We start from the raw sequence: 16,945 nt of genomic DNA, 5'->3' as shown, positions 1-16,945 counted from the left end.
CTCAACCACTGCGCAGCCAGGGAAGCCCAATAAGTTTATTTTTTTAAAAATAAAATTAAATGAAATTAAAAAAGAAGAAAAAGTTTTTTAAAAAACCCACACTTGATGGAAACCCAAAGTATATTTATGAATGTACATTGTCATTTCAGAAGTAAGCATAATATATTCAAAAGTGTAACTAATACTATGAGAGCTAAAGTTTATCTCACAAAAACATTTTTCAAAGAGAGAACCCCTGGTACCATATTCAAATCATATTTTTATAACAGAGCATCAACAAGAGCTCACAATTGGGTTTAATGAGGTGGAGCCCAGAAGGTTCTATGTTTCTCAAAACTTTACTAATAAGAGTCTGCATCTAATTCGTTTCCTACCTGATTCTTCATAAAAGTAGGATTGAAAGCCTTTAAAACGAGGAGTTAATGTCTTCTCATAGCAATAGAATATATTAACCTAAAAATTTTTGGACTATCTTTTTTTTTTTTTTTTTTTTTTTTTTTTTGCGGTAGGCGGGCCTCTCCCTGTTGTGGCCTCTCCCTTTACAGAGCACAGGCTCCGGACGCGCAGGCTCAGCAGCCATGGCTCACGGGCCTAGCCGCTCTGCGGCATGTGGGATCTTCCCAGACCGGGGCACGAACCCGTGTCCCCTGCATCGGCAGGCGGACTCTCAACCACTGCGCCACCAGGGAAGCCCTGGACTATCTTTTTAAAGCACTTTTTTTTAGAAGATTAAGATATATTTTGGATTAAAGTAGTTTGTCTCATAATGAGCTCTCATGGTATAAATGACAAAAGATCTTTCTTAAAACACAAAGCATTTTAAAATGCATGACCTTGAGTGGCACCCTTCTCCTCGGTCTCCTCCCAGAGGATTTCAAAGGGTTCTGTCATCAAGACACAGCCCCACTCTTTCCTGTTCTTCCTGAGAAAGGGCTACCCGAGAAAGCTCTCAGAAAAAAGTCAAAATGGAAATCAGCCCATTTTAAATACCTGGGTTTTTAGTAAGGGCCTCATTTATTCATAAGGCTCATATAGACGCTTTAAATTATTTTAAGCTTTCCAGGAAGTTACCCACCAGAAGAGCCAATTGCAGCGTGGGGAAGCTGGTAAAGTGCACACGTAACTGCATGAGCAATAGAACCACTTTAAGCAAACGATCTAGGCATATCTTTTTCTGCATTTTTAAGAAGGAAATATATAGTTTTCCAGGAAAAACCATCCAATAGCTGACTAATACACCCCTTGCTAGTTTGCCATAATTCCAGAAATCATTTTCATCTAAATTCAGATTACTCATGGTATCTGTGATGACATGGTTTTCAAAAACAAGCATTTCCACAATGAAAATTTAGCGCAGATTTTAACTGAGGCCAACATTCTTAAATCTTTACAACTCAAATTAAATTAGGGTCAGCATTAACCAGAGTGTCCAGCAGTCTGACGGGTTCACCTTTACTTCCCACGGAAGAACACATCCTAGACAATATTTTAAGAGTCCTTCCCCACGCAGAAGTGCAGGCTGTGTGAATGTGCACTGGGCCATTGTGTGTGTTTGCAAGGAGAGGAAACGAAGAGAGTAGAAAGAGACGGTCCTTAGACTCCAAATGCATGAGGGCAGGGTGACCCCCAGCACAAGGATGGCCCCTCAGTAGGCCGCACGGCCAGCACAGAGACCTGTTGAGGGTGGAGCTGGAATACTGCAGGCTACTAAAGGAAGATTTTGAGCATTACTAGGGCACTAGAGTGTTAAAGGACCCCTTGCCGCTTATTTCAGTAATAATAATCCCTATCATTATCATTTATTGAGCACTTAAATGCCTAGCACAGTATCCATCTCAAGTGTCACAACTGTGTTATTAGCATCCTCATTTTATGAATGAAGAAAACAGACTAAGTGCTCACTTCGGCAGCACATACACTAAAATTGGAACGATACAGAGAATATTAGCATTGCCCCTGCGTGAGGATGACACACATATTTGTGAGGCATTCCATATTTTTATAGCTGATTCACTTTGTTATAAAGCAGAAACTAACACACCACTGTAAAGCAATTATAGTCCAATAAAGATGTTACCAAAACAAAAAAGAAATGATGGTCTAATCAGCGAAATACCTTTGAAAAAAAAAAAGAAAACAGACTCAGAGAAGTGACCCAGCTTGCTTAAAATCATGGGGTGATAATAAGTTGCAGTGATAGGATTTGTCTGCAGGAGGACCTTTACTTTATCTCAAGCAAAGAAGACACCTGGGAAATCTTTGTATAGATGGGATTAACTCAGAAGGGTTTTTTTTGTTTTTTGGCTGCATTGGGTCTTCATTGCTGTGCGTGCTTTCTCTAGTTGAGGTGAGCCAGGGGCAACTCTTTGTTGCGGTGCACGGGCTTCTCATTGCGGTAGCTTCTGTTTGTTGTGGAGCATGGGCTCTAGGCGCGCAGGCTTCAGTAGTTGTGGCACGTGGGCTCAGTAGTTGTGGTGCACGGGCTTAGTTGCTCCGCGGCATGTGGGATCTTCCTGGACCAGGGCTCAAACCTGTGTCCCCTGCATTGGCAGGCGGATTCTTAACCACTGTGCCACCAGGGAAGCCCTTTTTTGTGAATTTGTATTCTTTATGTCTCTGATGATATTTTTCTCTCTATCGTCTTACTAAGAGGGATGATGACCATCGTAACTCTATTACTTGGCTCTCCCAAACTGTCGCCTGTGCAGCTAATTGGAAGTATGATATAGAGATAGGCTACACGAATGTTACCAACAATGATACAATACGAAAATGAAAAAAAATGTCCTTGCACTGACACAGAGGGATTACAGTTTTCTTGGGATGTAATAGTGACAGTTTACCACGAGCCCTAAAGACAGTCTACCTATGGCTCCAGTGAGGCTGATCACATCTCTAATGCAGCCCCCTGCTTCTCTCTCTTCCTATGTGTGAGCCAGGCTCTGGGTACCAGTCCAGGACCAGGACCAGTTGTCCTATCAGCCTGTTAGTTAGACACTGTGTCTCAGTGTCCATGTCCCAATACCCTCAGGGGTTTACATCCTCTAACAGAGCCTGAAAGGACAGGACGAACACTGGTGGAGTAGAATCCTGAGGCTAACCATCCCATGCATGGCTGCTCTTCAACTCAGGGGGTCCTCAACAATTTGCCCCCCGCTTTGGCTGATGTAGAAAATAGTAAACCAACCAGTTAAAATTCCTTTGCCCAGATAGTTATGGAAATCAGCAAAGCCTTGGATTTTTTGGTTGCTAACCAAGGGGAGTCTGTGCCATTGCTGACACTTCATTTTGTACCTGGATCAACGCCACAGATGAGGTACAGCAATTTCTATCCACGCAAAAAAAAAGTGGATTATCAAGGAGGACTATCAAGGAAGACTCAGGCAGTTGTTGGGACGTGTTTTCATGGTCGGACCTGGAAAAATCCAGATGGTGCCTTTAGAGTGTCCTCCACCTCCTCCGTGTAATTATCTGTTACACTTGTAGGTTGCACAGCTTGATTTGTTTATCCAGAGTCTTAAATCTACAGAGCCACTGTCCTAACAAATGTTCCAGCAAATGACTTAGAGACAAAAACAGAATGGACTTATGCTGATGGGCACGCAAACTGAAAATCAGACCCACAGATAAAATCTCATCTTCAAGGAGAAACAAGCCCAGTGGAGGACATCTGGATCACACTCACGGTCTCTCCTTTTGCTTTGGCTGTTAGAAGACCAAAGGGGAGAGTGAGAATATATAAAAGGGCCGCACCCCTAAGAAAAAACTATTTTTACTACAGGCATTGTAACAAGCCAACATCAGAACTGGTTTTCAACCTGATTAATCAGTCGGTGACAACCTGCTTCAGGGAACCTGCCTCTGGAGCAGCTGGTCAGATGGAGCCTTGCCCCTAAAGACAGCCGGTCAGAAGCTGACGCATCTCTGACCCCTCTGCCGAGGCTGACTTGACACTCCTGCCTCTGCAACGAACACAAGCCACACGTCTAAGGTTGACAACACCCCACTCCCACCGTTGTGACAACACTAACCCAAAGCAAACTCCTGCCCACAGTCTCACGATTATCCATCTGCTTTGCCCGGTGAGGAGGTCTCTGACCAGCTAACCCTCCTGCACGCAGGTGGGCAACAACGTCAGCGCTTTTGATTTCAGATGCTGAGTAGTGGTCTTATCCTTTAACAGCAACTAGGAGTCGGCATTCAATTGAGAAACAGACCAACTTAATATCCACTGGTGAAGTGAGGTATTAGAGCGTTAAAGTAACTCCGTGTAATCTTTCTCTACCACATTTGGACTCATCCTGTGCCTGGTGCCAAGTGTACCATTCTCCTTTTTCTTCATTTGACTAATTCCTACCTGTGGTGTGAGTTAGTTGCCATCCGCATAGGTGTTACCATGTGTCCACATAGGTGTGCGCTTAGCCCTGTGTATGCATGGTTGGTTCTCTGTCTGTACCTTGTCCTGGGCCATCCCTCCTTCTGGGCTCAATGTGTGTCTCCCACCCCTGGGTTCTCAACACTCAGCCCAGGGTCTGACACGTCTTATGCCCCAACAGGTATTCGTTGAATCAAACTGCAGTATGATAAGAAAACACAGTATCTCTCTGATGGAAAGTATTAGTCTGACACCCGTGTTACTCAATTGAATTTTACCTGTTATTTAAAAGGACTTACTTTCCACTGAATTTTTTCTCCCTTCAATTCTGAGAAGACCTCTCCTCGTTTGCACTCAGCTCCTAATAACTGTTTTCACTCGTGAGTCCCTCGATGCTTCTCCTCCCCTCGAGCCCAGGGCTCTTGCTACCTCCTTCTTCCTACTTCCTTCGATGTATAATTTTGAATTTCTACACCATATTTTCTCTCCTCAGTATGTGTGTTTCCCACACCCCTTTACATCTTTCTTACCTTAACAGCATGCTTTGTAATTTTAATTTTTTAAAATTTTATTTCATTGTGGTAAAAAACCTTAACATGACATTTACCATCTTAACAAAATTTTAAGTGCACGATACAGTATTGTTCCTTTTTTTTTGCTGTGGTGTGAGGTAAGGGGCTGAACACATTCGTTGGAAAGTTCATCTTTCCCCACTGACATTGCCCTGACACCTTGTCAAAAATCAACTGAGTAAAAATGTAAAAATTTATTATTGAACTCTTATTTCTGTTCCATTGATATATATGTCTGCCGTTGGTTTTATACCACTATAGCTCGATTACTGTAACTCTAGGTTTTAAAACTGGGTTAAATAAGTCCTCAAACTTTCTTCTTTTTCACAATTGTTTTGGCTATTCTAGGTTCCTTGCATTTACACATAATTTTAGGACCAGCTTGTCAACTTTAAAGACAATGAATCTATAGATCAATTTGGGGAATATTGCTATCTTAACAATAGTGAGTCTTCAAATCCATACACAAGGATTGTGTTTCTGTATATTTAGCTCTTTTTAATTTATTTTTATTTTTTTCAAACAAATGCAGAAGGAGCCACTTTTTAAAATTAATTAATTTGTTTATTTATTTGGCTGCATCGCATCTTAGTTGTGGCACATGGGATCTTTGTTGCAGCATGCGGGCTTCTCTAGTTGAGGTGTGCGGGCACCAGAGCGCACAGGCTCAGTAGTTGTGGCGTGTGCGGGCTTAGTTGCCCTGCGGCGTGTGGGATCTTAGTTCCCCAAACAGGGATAGAAACCACATCCCTTGCATTGGACTCTTAACCGTTGGATTTTTAACTATTGGACCACCAGGGAAGTCCCCAGAAAATTCTTAAAAGCAGCAAGCAAAGAATGACGTCACATGATCTCCCCACTGACATTTTCTTCTCACCTTTGATGCGTTCTTTATATCCTGACCTTGGCAACCTTGCTCAGACATTCTCTCATCATGTTTCTGTGCACTTTCTCACTGCTCCCTCTCGTCCTCCTAATTCTTCATCCACCAGCCGCTGTAATCTGCTCCCAGGCACGTGTCCACCTCTCAGCCCCACCCGTCCCTGCTCTTGTGGGCTCACTCACCCGTCCTTCTCGCGTCCTCTACTCCTAGCCTCTCCTTCTCACCTCCAGACCTCTGCTTCTGCCTTTCTCTCTACTGTACTCCCCAGCCTTCCCCAGCGCCTCCTTTCGTGGAGCGCACTCTTTCCTCTCTTTCTCTTACCCGCATCTTACAGGTCCTTTAAAATCTACTCCCTTCCATTCACTCAGCGGACGTTTGTTCATGCTGTGCAGCGTGAGCTCCGAAGGGTGTCTTGGTGTCCTTTCCAGGCAATTTACAAGAAGGTGACGCTATCAGTTGTATTCCACATTTCACCTAGCTGTGGCTCCACAGTGGGGGAAATCTCATTTTGCTTCAACTGACACAGCACTTCTTCCCACTTTTGACTGCCTCCAACTTTAATAAGTGGATCAGCCCTTCACTCCTGAGTTATACCTCCATCCCATGTAATCGATCCTAGTTTAGATGTTATCTCTACTGGGCCTGTGACACTGCATAAGGTTATAACGAAAGTAACAAATATAAACCCAGAGGAAAAACTCAGTTATAATCACAAGTGAGTCTCATAACTGAGGCAGTCATAAATTATGTTGTTCTTAAAACCATAGAACTATTAATGTTTGAGTGCGTTAATTATTTTGCTTCATGTTGTGCAGGCAGCCAAGAGATAACGGCTTCCCTTTAGTTTAAAAAAAAAAAAAAGCTGCTCAAGTGCTTGGTTTGCTTTCAGCCCATATTTCTTTTTTTTTTTTTTTTTTTTTTGTTTGTTTGTTTTTTTGCGGTACGCGGGCCTCTCACTGTTGTGGCCTCTCCCGTTGTGGAGCACAGGCTCCGGACGCGCAGGCTCAGCGGCCATGGCTCACGGGCCCAGCCACTCCACGGCATGTGGGATCTTCCCGGACTGGGGCACGAACCCGTGTCCCCTGCATCGGCAGGCGGACTCTCAACCACTGCGCCACCAGGGAAGCCCCCATATTTCTTTTTTTGGCCATCTTTTTGTTACCCAGCATCTTCCCCGTGTTGTTTTTGCCAGTTAGGCATCAATGCAGATGGGACGAAATAAAGAATTGGCATCGCCGTCATTTTACCAGTCCACTCAGCCTCCTGTCTCAGCCAGCCTCTTTCTTCTCGTACTCATGGGAAAGTGACGGAGGGGTGGGAAGCGAGGTGACAGAGGGTGACGTTAGGGAGCGGGACGGGGATTCGACGAGCAGAGGACTTAATACAAGGGGTGGGAAGGATGGGGAGACACAGAGGATGTTCAGAGTCACTTTGACCCACATGAGTGGGGACGAACCAGTCTTTCACCAGTCCCTAGTGGGGGGTGCGGGACCACACGTATTCATGCCAGAGATAAGAAAAAAATGCATTCGGGTAAAAAATTACTTAATAACCTCTGTAGAAGTTTGGTGGGTGAGGCAACACAAAGAGGACTGGTGTAACCTGTGGCATCGTCTTAACGTCTGCTGCCTTTCTCTTCTGTTAGTACAGAGAATTACTTGGTTGCAAAAGCCCACGTTTCATTGGCTGAAGGCAGCCAAAGGCTTACTGCCTTTTCACCATATTTCACTTGGTGGGTATATACGGATGTATCGCTACTGTTCTTGCACTCCAAGCGACTTAAAAATTTGATAAAAATAACTTTGCTTTCAACAAGTCAATGGACTTTCATTTAATCTTATCTGACTGTGCTCTAGAAATTAAGAAACAAAAGAGAATTGGGGGCTAGTTGTGTATATAGTTGAACTGAAATGCAAGAGGAAGGGAGACTATTTCATTTTCACTGAGGCAAACTGCTGAGAAAAATAAAAGGAGTTACACTCTTTTAGCTTCTTCTTACCCAGAATATAAATCTCACTGTTGACCACAGCTGTGCTGAATCGGTACTTGGAGTACTTCATGGGTGCCTGCTCTGTCCATTGATCTTGCCTGGGGTCATACTTCAACAGCTTGTTGCTTAATCGATCAGGTTCTTCATCAGGAAGATCCATCTGTATGAAATTATGACAGCCAGTATAATAACGTACCATTTAGAGATCTTCGTGAGTACCTGAATGCAATTAATCAAAGCAGACAGCCAAGGAGATAAATAGAGGTTATTTATCTGACTTGGGGTTATAAGTACACTGTCAATATCGGAGGAATTTATATTCTACGATAATGGGGCTAAGGTGTTGGGTTATAGCAAACAATCTGTGATCTGAGCAGTGAGACAATACATACAGCATTTAAAAAAAAAAATGAAGCACTGCAAAGCCTTAAAAATGAAACCAAGCTTTTTTGAATAGTATTTAAAATATAATTTTATTTTACCAAGCTTTATAGTGGCGGATTAAATAATATTTGTGAGAAACTAATTTTAATAATTTATAAAGCATTTTTCTTTATAATATTTTTCTAATCCAAATGGAACAAAATTACAAAAACATTTGAGTGTTTTAGTAATGAGAGTATTTTTATACCATAATATAGGAGTGGTCTGAATTTAATTTTAAAGATACATGGATTAATAGAAATTATTTGCAGTTATTTTTATGTATTTATTTTATGTACGTATATATATATATATATTATTTTTAATGACTAGAGAAAGTAGAAGTTGAATACGTACAGATGTATGTGGCTTTTCCTACTCCTAAACTTCAGGTGAAGTAATATATTTTGTCAACAATGTGTTAGGAACTTCTGTGATTTCCAGCTAAAGATGCTTAAGTGTCTTTTGCTTTTTGTTTTGGATGCAGGTGTTCAACAGAGAAATAATTTCCATACTTATGAAAGTTGTATGCAATTAGTTTTAGCTCAGGGTTATAATCACTGTAGTGCAATCACTACCCCATGCTTTCTTGCAATTTAATGTATTGTATTCGGTACAGGCTAGCAAAAGCTTTCGTTATGCAGTAAATACTGACGTGTTTGAAGACATTATAAATTAGGAAATACTGACTTTATTGTTTTAATTTTCCTTCTAATTTAAGTATTTAATATTTGCTTTAGTGGAAAAAAGCAAAGAAAAGCTTTTCTTTGGAGCATATTCATGCAAAATTAACTATGTCAATGAATAGTTCTGAAAACGCTTTATTACAAATAATTTGTCAGGTTTCAGCTGCTAACTGTGATTAAATCTAAGCTACTTTTTGATACATAGCATGAATTTTAAAATGTATTAAATGTGAAGTTTGTTATTAAAACAAGTATGATATATCAAAAAAGGCAAAATTTAAGCCTATGAAATGATTTAAAAAGCACCAGTTTTATCATGAAGCGAATCTGGAGAAAGAAGAAATCATATAGGCTAAAATAAAATTAGTGTATGTCATGGGGACAGAAGATGAGCTGGTAAGATTAATCTTTATTAGAAAGACTGGTTGGCCAGGGCAGAAGGCAGCTGGAGTGAAACCTCTGTGAGAGCCCCAAGGCACTCGGAGGGCCACCGAAGAGGAGGGAAAGGGCCACTGGGGTCCCACTCCACGGACCTCTCCATCCTGTCTTTTTTTTTTTTTTTTTTACATCTTTATTGGAGTATAATTGCTTTACAATGGTGTGTTAGTTCCTGCTTTATAACAAAGTGAATCAATCAGTTATACATATACATATGTTCCCATATCTCTTCCCTCTTGCGTCTCCCTCCCTCTCCATCCTGTCTTGCGTCCCTTCACTGGGCTTCAAGACAGTCTCTGGTTTCTCTATCTGCTGATGCCCAGCAAAGACATGAAGAGGTTAAAATTGCAATATACTTTTGTGGAAATGGTTGTGCCATCACAGGATGAACATTCTGGTTTCCCACTTAGAGTAAGAACTTTAATATGAAAAAGAACTAAGAATTCCTTGCCTCAGGTCATACAGCTACAAAGCAGAGAGAACTGGGATGAGGATCCAGCTTCTTTGCCTCCTGCTTAGATGCTCCTTACAGATAGCCCCTCAGCATAAGCATCCTTCGTAGTCAGCAAGAATGGGGAGGGTCATGAAGAACACAGCACTAATACTGAATGAAGTCACGCCTAAGAAGAACACACTTTAAAATTCATTCTCCTAAGCTGCTTTAACACTTTAAAATCTTCCATTTAATACTCTATAACATAAAAGGCATTTTACCGAAATGTGAGTCACACTCTTTTAGTATTCAACAACTACAGCATTTTTCAGCAGAGCAGCCAGACTCAGCACAGCCATGCCAGTTAGGTACACAGGAAATGTCTTAACCTGAGGGGTCCAGCCTCCAATCACGTAAAGTTTATTATTCACGGTTACTACAGCATGACACGCCAACTGTAGTGGAAGGGGGGACACCCTTTTCCAAGTGTCCCTTTCTACAGAGTACTTATCAACACAGTTTGTAATAAGATACTGGTTTTTCATTTTCATCTGTCCTCCTATGACATAGAGGTCGTTGTGGACGGTGCCCAGAGCGTAGAGCTCTCGAAATTCTGTTGTGCATAACTTTTCCCAAAACTGGTTTCCTCTATCGTGATACCTGTAAATTAACAGAGAGAGAACCCAGAATTAGATTTCATATAAAGACAGCTTGCCAAAAAAACACACTTGTTTCTTTTCCAATGAAAAACAATATGATTTGGTTCTTCTAATTGGAGAAGAGAAAAACATTAAGATAGTGATACAGGTTTGTGTTTTTTTGGGGAAAAGAAATGCTGAACAAAATATAATGTACATAGAAACAGTCAACCACACCTACCTGGAGAATTTTAGAAAAAAACAATATATTGAAAAAGTATAGATTATCCAGGGACTAGCCTTCATTTCCTAATTCTGGGAAAGAAAATTAAAAATAGGAAAGTCTTTCAGCAAATCATTTTCTAAAAGAGAATATGTAAAAAACAAACATAAAAAATGTCTTATTCTGTTGACTAGAAGTCTCATTTTAATACTACATTAAAGAAATCTGTTTAGAGCAGAAAATCTGGAAATATTTAAATTCAGATTTCTAATGGGATGATGCAGGATATATAGAATTTTAAGGATTGTTCTTGTGGTTCTAACTGGCTTAGAACAGAGTCAAGAGCATGCTAGTGTATAAAAACCCACGTGTAGGTATCTGCTGGGCATTTCACAACTATTTTAATTTACGAGGTATGGTAATTTCAGTAATTTCTACCATGAATAATTATGTTGGTCTGAGAAGAGTCTTGGGAGAAGAGCAGGGACACTAGGTGATATGGTCTCTCAACACCTCCTAGAGTCCAACACATTAAGTAATTATCTGAGTGTGTGCGTGTGTGTGTGGGTGTGTAGCATTACGTGGTCACCAAGTGGATGAGTCTGTGCCCATCTTCTGTCTTGCCTCTTGACAATGGCAAGTCTATTTTCTCAAATCATGATCGGGACAAATAGTCTAAGGAGGACAAAAGTACCCCTGGGGACAGTGGGATAAAATATGTGAAATTAGTTCTGTCCTCGAAAATCCAGAAAGTATAATTGGAATTCAAAACTAAAAGAAAACAAAAAACAAAAACCAGAAAAAATATGGAAAATAAGAAAAAAAATCTGTTGTTTGGAAACAAATTTTGCATCAAACGTGACAGTTAATCATATTACAGAAGTTTTCCCCATTGTTCTAGGCCAACTCTTACGTTCTTCCCCAGAGACACCGTTTTCCTTCAGGCTGGACAGGGAAGTTGGAAGATGGTGCTTTTTTCCTGCAGGCATGTCTGCCTTGTCACAAACTGAATGCAGACATTTATCAAACCTCACGATGGCTGTCTTCTATGTAATTCTAGGTAGGAAACCAAAGTCCCTAGCAGCACAGGTGATATTTTCACCACTATTTTTAATTGTTCTGGAATTTAGAGGGGAAGGGAGAATTAGGTGTCTACAGGTGGGGGCTTACTGAAGCAAAGACAGTGAATATATAAATAGAACTAAAAAATGGGTTTTGGTTTTCTGAGGCACGGTTTAAGAAAATAGGCCAAGAACCAACTAAATCCCATGAAGGATGGGAAGTACATGTTTGCTGGACAACTTGCTAATTGGATTTTTGTTTTAACATTTTAAATTAAAAATGGGGAGAGAAAATGCCCAGATGAAACCATACAACTTATTATTTCGATATGACATAAAGAAGAAGATAATAGTGGCAAAAGCATTCAGTGTTCACAGAGGCTGACAGTTTAAAGACAATGCTTACATCCTCAGCTGTTTGCCTACCAAAGTACGAGAGAGTGTTAGAAGAGATGGAAAGGCGTACTTCTTTACAAAAGAAACAACCTACTATAATGCTAATCTACTTCCTCTTTTAAGTCAAAAAGACATATATCTGCATGGAAATCTGTCAAGTACAGAGGAGAGGCACACGAAGAGCATCTTGGCAAAGACAGTCGGGATACAGGAGCGGAGATGACGCGGCAGGAGTGGACCAAAGACCGCGATTCCTCGCATGTGTCTCAGACCTGGCGCCAGAGTGACCTTGGGTGCTACCGTCAAATCTCAACCATGCGGACAGCACCGGGAGCCTCATGCAAGCCTCAAGCAGTGCTTCTGAGAACCTCTGCATTGGCCTTGCTGACGGTTTCATTACTGCGAGAAGTCAGGAGGGCAACAGATACTTTTACACTAATTCTGACCCATGTGGAAGAGCTGCGGGTGATGGGAACCGGCGTGAGTTCAAGACAGGAAAGAAAGGAAACGCGGGGGGTGCAGTTAGACACGCGCATAAACGGGAAGCAGGCATCCAAAAACAGTGAAGAGGAAAGACTTTCAAGGATGAAAACACACACTTGGAGGGGGTTGGACGTTTGTTAACAATTAACTCTGATGGCAGAATTGTGGACTACCTTTATTTTATTTTTTTAAATTTATTTATTCGTTTTAGTTTTGGCTGCATTGGGTCTTCGTTGCTGCACACGGGCTTTCTCTAGTTGCGGCGAGCGGGGGCTACTCTTCGTGGCGGTGCGTGGGCTTCTCGTTGCGCTGGCTTCTCTTGCTGCGGAGCACGGGCTCTAGGTGCGCGGGCTTCAGTAGTTGTCGCTCACAGGCTCAGTAGTTGTGGCTTGCGGGCTCTAGAGCTCAGGCTCAGTAGTTGTGGTGCACAGGCTTAGTTGCTCTGTGGCATGTGGGATCTTCCCGGACCAGGGCTCAAACCCATGTGCCCTGCATTGGCTGGTGTATTCTTAACCACTGCGCCACGGGAAGGCCTGCACTACCTTTAAGAGGACGAAAATAGGTATCTAAAGAACCCGAGGTTCTTGTACAGGAGGCTCTAAGGTGAAAAGAAGGGCACCCAGCCAAGAGCAAGTAGGAAACAAATGTCAGGGACCCAGAGGATCCGTCCCAGGAGAACCATGGCCCCTTTCCCACAAGCACCTGAGGGCCTGTACCTGTTGCTGCTCAGTGACAGCTCTGTCACCGCAGGCAGAGGGCCAGTCACTATCAAGGGCTTGTGCTCCCGCCCCCCCTGCTGGGAAGAAGGGGCACTTGCTCAGCGTGTGAAGGTGACAGCGGGACGGGCCGAGAGCCTGAAGCAGGTACTGCAATGAGGCGAGATGACAGGAAAATAGCAGACCTCTCATTCTTTCTCTGTCCCCACTTTGCGGTCGAGAATCACTTACCGACTGAAAAGTCTGAGAAACCTTGCTATGAGGGCCCAGAGAGGGGAGGGAGTGCAAGGAGAGCTCCAGGGCCTACACGTACAACACTTATTCACCCAGGTAGATTTAAGGGTTGAATTCTTGCTGGGTAACAGGAAACAAATCCTTTTGTCCTTACACACAACACCTAGACATACACTACTTCTTAGCAGGTACTCCTGTTGCTCTTACAGTTCTAGGATTGAAGAATTCTTAGGCTACAAACATTTTACACTATTAGAGGTTCAGGAAAGACCCACTCATTAAGGGTACAGAATGAAGGACTTGCCTGGTGGCGCAGTGGTTAAGAACCCGCCTGCCAGTGCAGGGGACACGGGTTCAAGCCTTGGTCCGGGAAGATCGCACATGCTGTGGAGCAACTAAGCCCGTGCACCACAACTACTGAGCCTGCGCTCTACAGCCTGCGAGCCACAACTGCTGAGCCCACAAGCCACAACTACTGAAGCCCGCATGCCTAGAGCCCATGCTCTGCAACAAAGAGAAGCCACCACAATGAGAAGCCCACACACTGCAATGAAGAGCAGCCCCCCGCTTGCCACGAGTAGAGAAAGCCCGCGTGCCGCAATGAAGACCCAACACAGCCCAAAATAAATAATTTTTTTTAAAAAGTACAGAATGAAAACTGACAGATAAATAGTACTTTTTGGTCAACAAAAAGAATTACTTATTACTCTGAATTGTGAACTAATAAAAGTCAGTTCAAAGGCGTCAGTGTTAATAAACTTTGCTTCTTGTTAAAAGTTATATTCAGCTCTTCAAAAACAAAGCAATTACAGCATATGAATAGTGAAAGCTAAGAGTGAAAATATACAGAGGAATCATAAAGTATATACATTTAACGTATGCAAATTTAACTATATGTCCTTAATAATGAAAGGGAGAGAAAAATAATTTTAAAATGTGGATGATTTCGTTATGAATTTCACATCTATGTAAAATACGTGATTACAGGGTAATTCTGACTACATGTAATTTAAGATGTGATCACTCAGAAGTACTTCGGCTGCTAATGTCAAAGCAAGATAATTGAAACAAAGTTACAAGTATATGGCTAGATACAAACCTGTAGATTTCAACATTCTTGCTCTTTTGTCTGGAGAGTTTAGAGGCACTTGCTTCTCCAGCCACAATGATAGTGTTGTTTTCCATGACAACACCAGTACACACAGTGCCTAAACCCTCCCCATACTTGGGAGACGAGATGAAATAGGTCTTGCGCGATGCAGGATCGTAGCAAAAACTGGCATCTCCGTAGTTCCTATGTCTTGACCTGATTCCTGAAGAATTGTTACCAATGCACAGCAAAAGACTGGTAGTCTCCATGCCATAACGAAGATTGAGAGAGTGCTGTTGAGGGGTCTTGATGGCTTTGAATGCGTTTTGAATGATGTCAATGCAGTTTGCATCACACAGAAGCATTGTGTTCCTTTTCAGGGCTTGTCTTAAAAAAGAAGGATTTACCAGTTGCAACCTAACTTGCTTCAGAAGTTCCACAAGATGCTCTGTGCGCAGTTCTCGGTTATGATTTACCCATCTCAGAACTAAGTCCAGAATGCTCTCCTCTCTGGATATGTTCAGGTCATCTGATTTAATAAGTGTCAGAAATTGGTGCACTTCAATTTCTAGTATCTCTTCATGTAAGCTCACCTCAGCAAAGTGCTGATATAAATACTTCTTCGATTGATCAGCTAAATCCTCAGCTCCAATCTGCTTTGCAAAATGATAGATACCCAAACAGTTCGAGGCATCCATATGGTCCATCATATACTTCTGACACACACTGAAGACTTCCTCCATCTGCATAAAATAGGCGGCCATAGCCACAGTCTGTACATTGGCATTACTGATCTCCAGAGCCGCATGGTACATATAATTTAATATCACCGACACACTTTCTGCTGTGATGTCATAAAGTACGACTTCCCTCTGAGTACATTCAAGTAGTCCACAGGTAAACATCGCTTTGAAATAAGGACTAAATGCAGCCAGGACCAGCCTGTGGCATGGGAATTTCTCCCCTTCTGCGATGAGTACAACATCAATCATCTCTGCTAGTTCTTTCATGTTCTTAATTTTATTCAGTAAATTCAAGCTGTGTTGGTATTTTTCTTTTCCCTCAGTCTTGCACTCCATGGTGTCCTCTCCAGTGTTTCTAAGTAAGTCTTCTTTAAATGTAGCTTGATTCTTGAGGTCCTGTTTACATGTCTGATTACTCACCAAGCAACAGAGATGTCATGTGACATTCCTGAAGGAAAGAAAACAGGGAGTTTTCTTCTAAGAAAAAAAATTCTCTGTAATTTAAATATGCAGCATTAGTTCTAAGAAGTATTTATAGGTAAATATTATTCATTCCAAGCAGAGTAGTTTAACATTAAGACAACTACTTTGGTATCTAAAAATAACGTTGTTGATTGTAAAATTAAAAACAGGAAATTATTAACCACTAACAATATTTTCCTAATTGGCCGCAGAGATTTTTCTAGCGGAGGCTGGAAAGTCCTCCCTCCCAAGGTGAATGAAGAGAAAAGGGATAAGATGAGCGCCTTTCGTATTTCCACTTCCAGTTACCAAATTCAGCTGACCCACAGATGGAGGATACAGAGGCATTAGGAAGCATCCTCTCTGAGGAGGTGCGACATCACCGAAAAGGTTATGTGCACCGTCCCCCAAAATGCACCCAAATGCTATCAGCACCAATCTGAAAAATCACAAGGGAGGGGGTCTTGTAGGCTGGCTGAAAAAAAAGTCCACTAAAGTTCTGCTCAAACTTTGCTATGTGGCAAATAATTCAAAACAGTGCTTTGGAAAGCGCAACCAAATACGTGCTGATGTGAGAATTCACAATACTTGAAACTTACAAGTAAATCATCCTAATCTTAGAAAACACGCAAAAGTCCTCCCGTTTCTGCCCCTCCTGCTCGGCTTCTCTCTCTTCCCTGTCTCACAGAAGCAGAGGTGGAATCACTTCTTGCCTGAAAAAGCACTAGTCTAATTAAAAATCTCTTTAAGCTGGTTGTCTCAGCTTCCCCTTCCCCAGGGAACTGCAAACAGGATGTTTCAAGGAAGCTAATTATCTCTTTTGATTTAAAGAACACTCCTAGAGCCAGAAGCCTTAATGGGAGGAGCGGATCTCAGTCTCTGTCACCCTGTCCAGGTCTAATGCGGCTGTAAGTCGCACGCAGCGAGAATAAACCCCGATGGTAGAAAAGTCAGCGCGAGGAGCTCAGAAAGGCAGGGAGGTGATAATTTCAACACTGTGAAAGCAAAATCTGTCAGCCGTGAAGCTTATAAATCTTCTAAATTTCTGTGATCCTGTAAAGGATTAGAAATCTCATATGTCTCAGTGAGACTTGGCACT

The 16,945-nt window shown here is 42.0% G+C and overlaps 2 protein-coding genes across 2 annotated transcripts in view; one reads left to right on the top strand and one right to left on the bottom strand.

The window, feature by feature from the left end:
• KBTBD12 (kelch repeat and BTB domain containing 12) overlaps positions 1-16,011 on the bottom strand; it is a gene marked incomplete at its 3' end in the record, with an annotated part of 40,395 nt that extends 24,384 nt beyond the window's left edge. The window contains exons 1-3 of the mRNA XM_081246469.1: positions 14,651-16,011; positions 10,190-10,460; positions 7,830-7,980 (exon numbers count right to left, since the gene is read on the bottom strand). Coding sequence (XP_081102595.1) covers positions 7,830-7,980; positions 10,190-10,460; positions 14,651-15,720 — 1,492 coding nt within the window. The 5' untranslated portion in view covers positions 15,721-16,011. The remainder of the gene's footprint in view (positions 1-7,829; positions 7,981-10,189; positions 10,461-14,650) is intronic.
• MGLL (monoglyceride lipase) overlaps positions 1-16,945 on the top strand; it is a 254,250-nt gene that overhangs the window by 32,924 nt on the left and 204,381 nt on the right. The window lies entirely within an intron of this gene.

Source organism: Mesoplodon bidens, assembly GCF_964165515.1.
Source record: "Mesoplodon bidens genome assembly, chromosome: 10".
NCBI classification, from domain to species: domain Eukaryota; kingdom Metazoa; phylum Chordata; class Mammalia; order Artiodactyla; family Ziphiidae; genus Mesoplodon; species Mesoplodon bidens.
The sequence above is the reverse complement of the archived record's forward strand: the minus strand, read 5'-3'. Positions and strand labels throughout refer to the sequence as shown.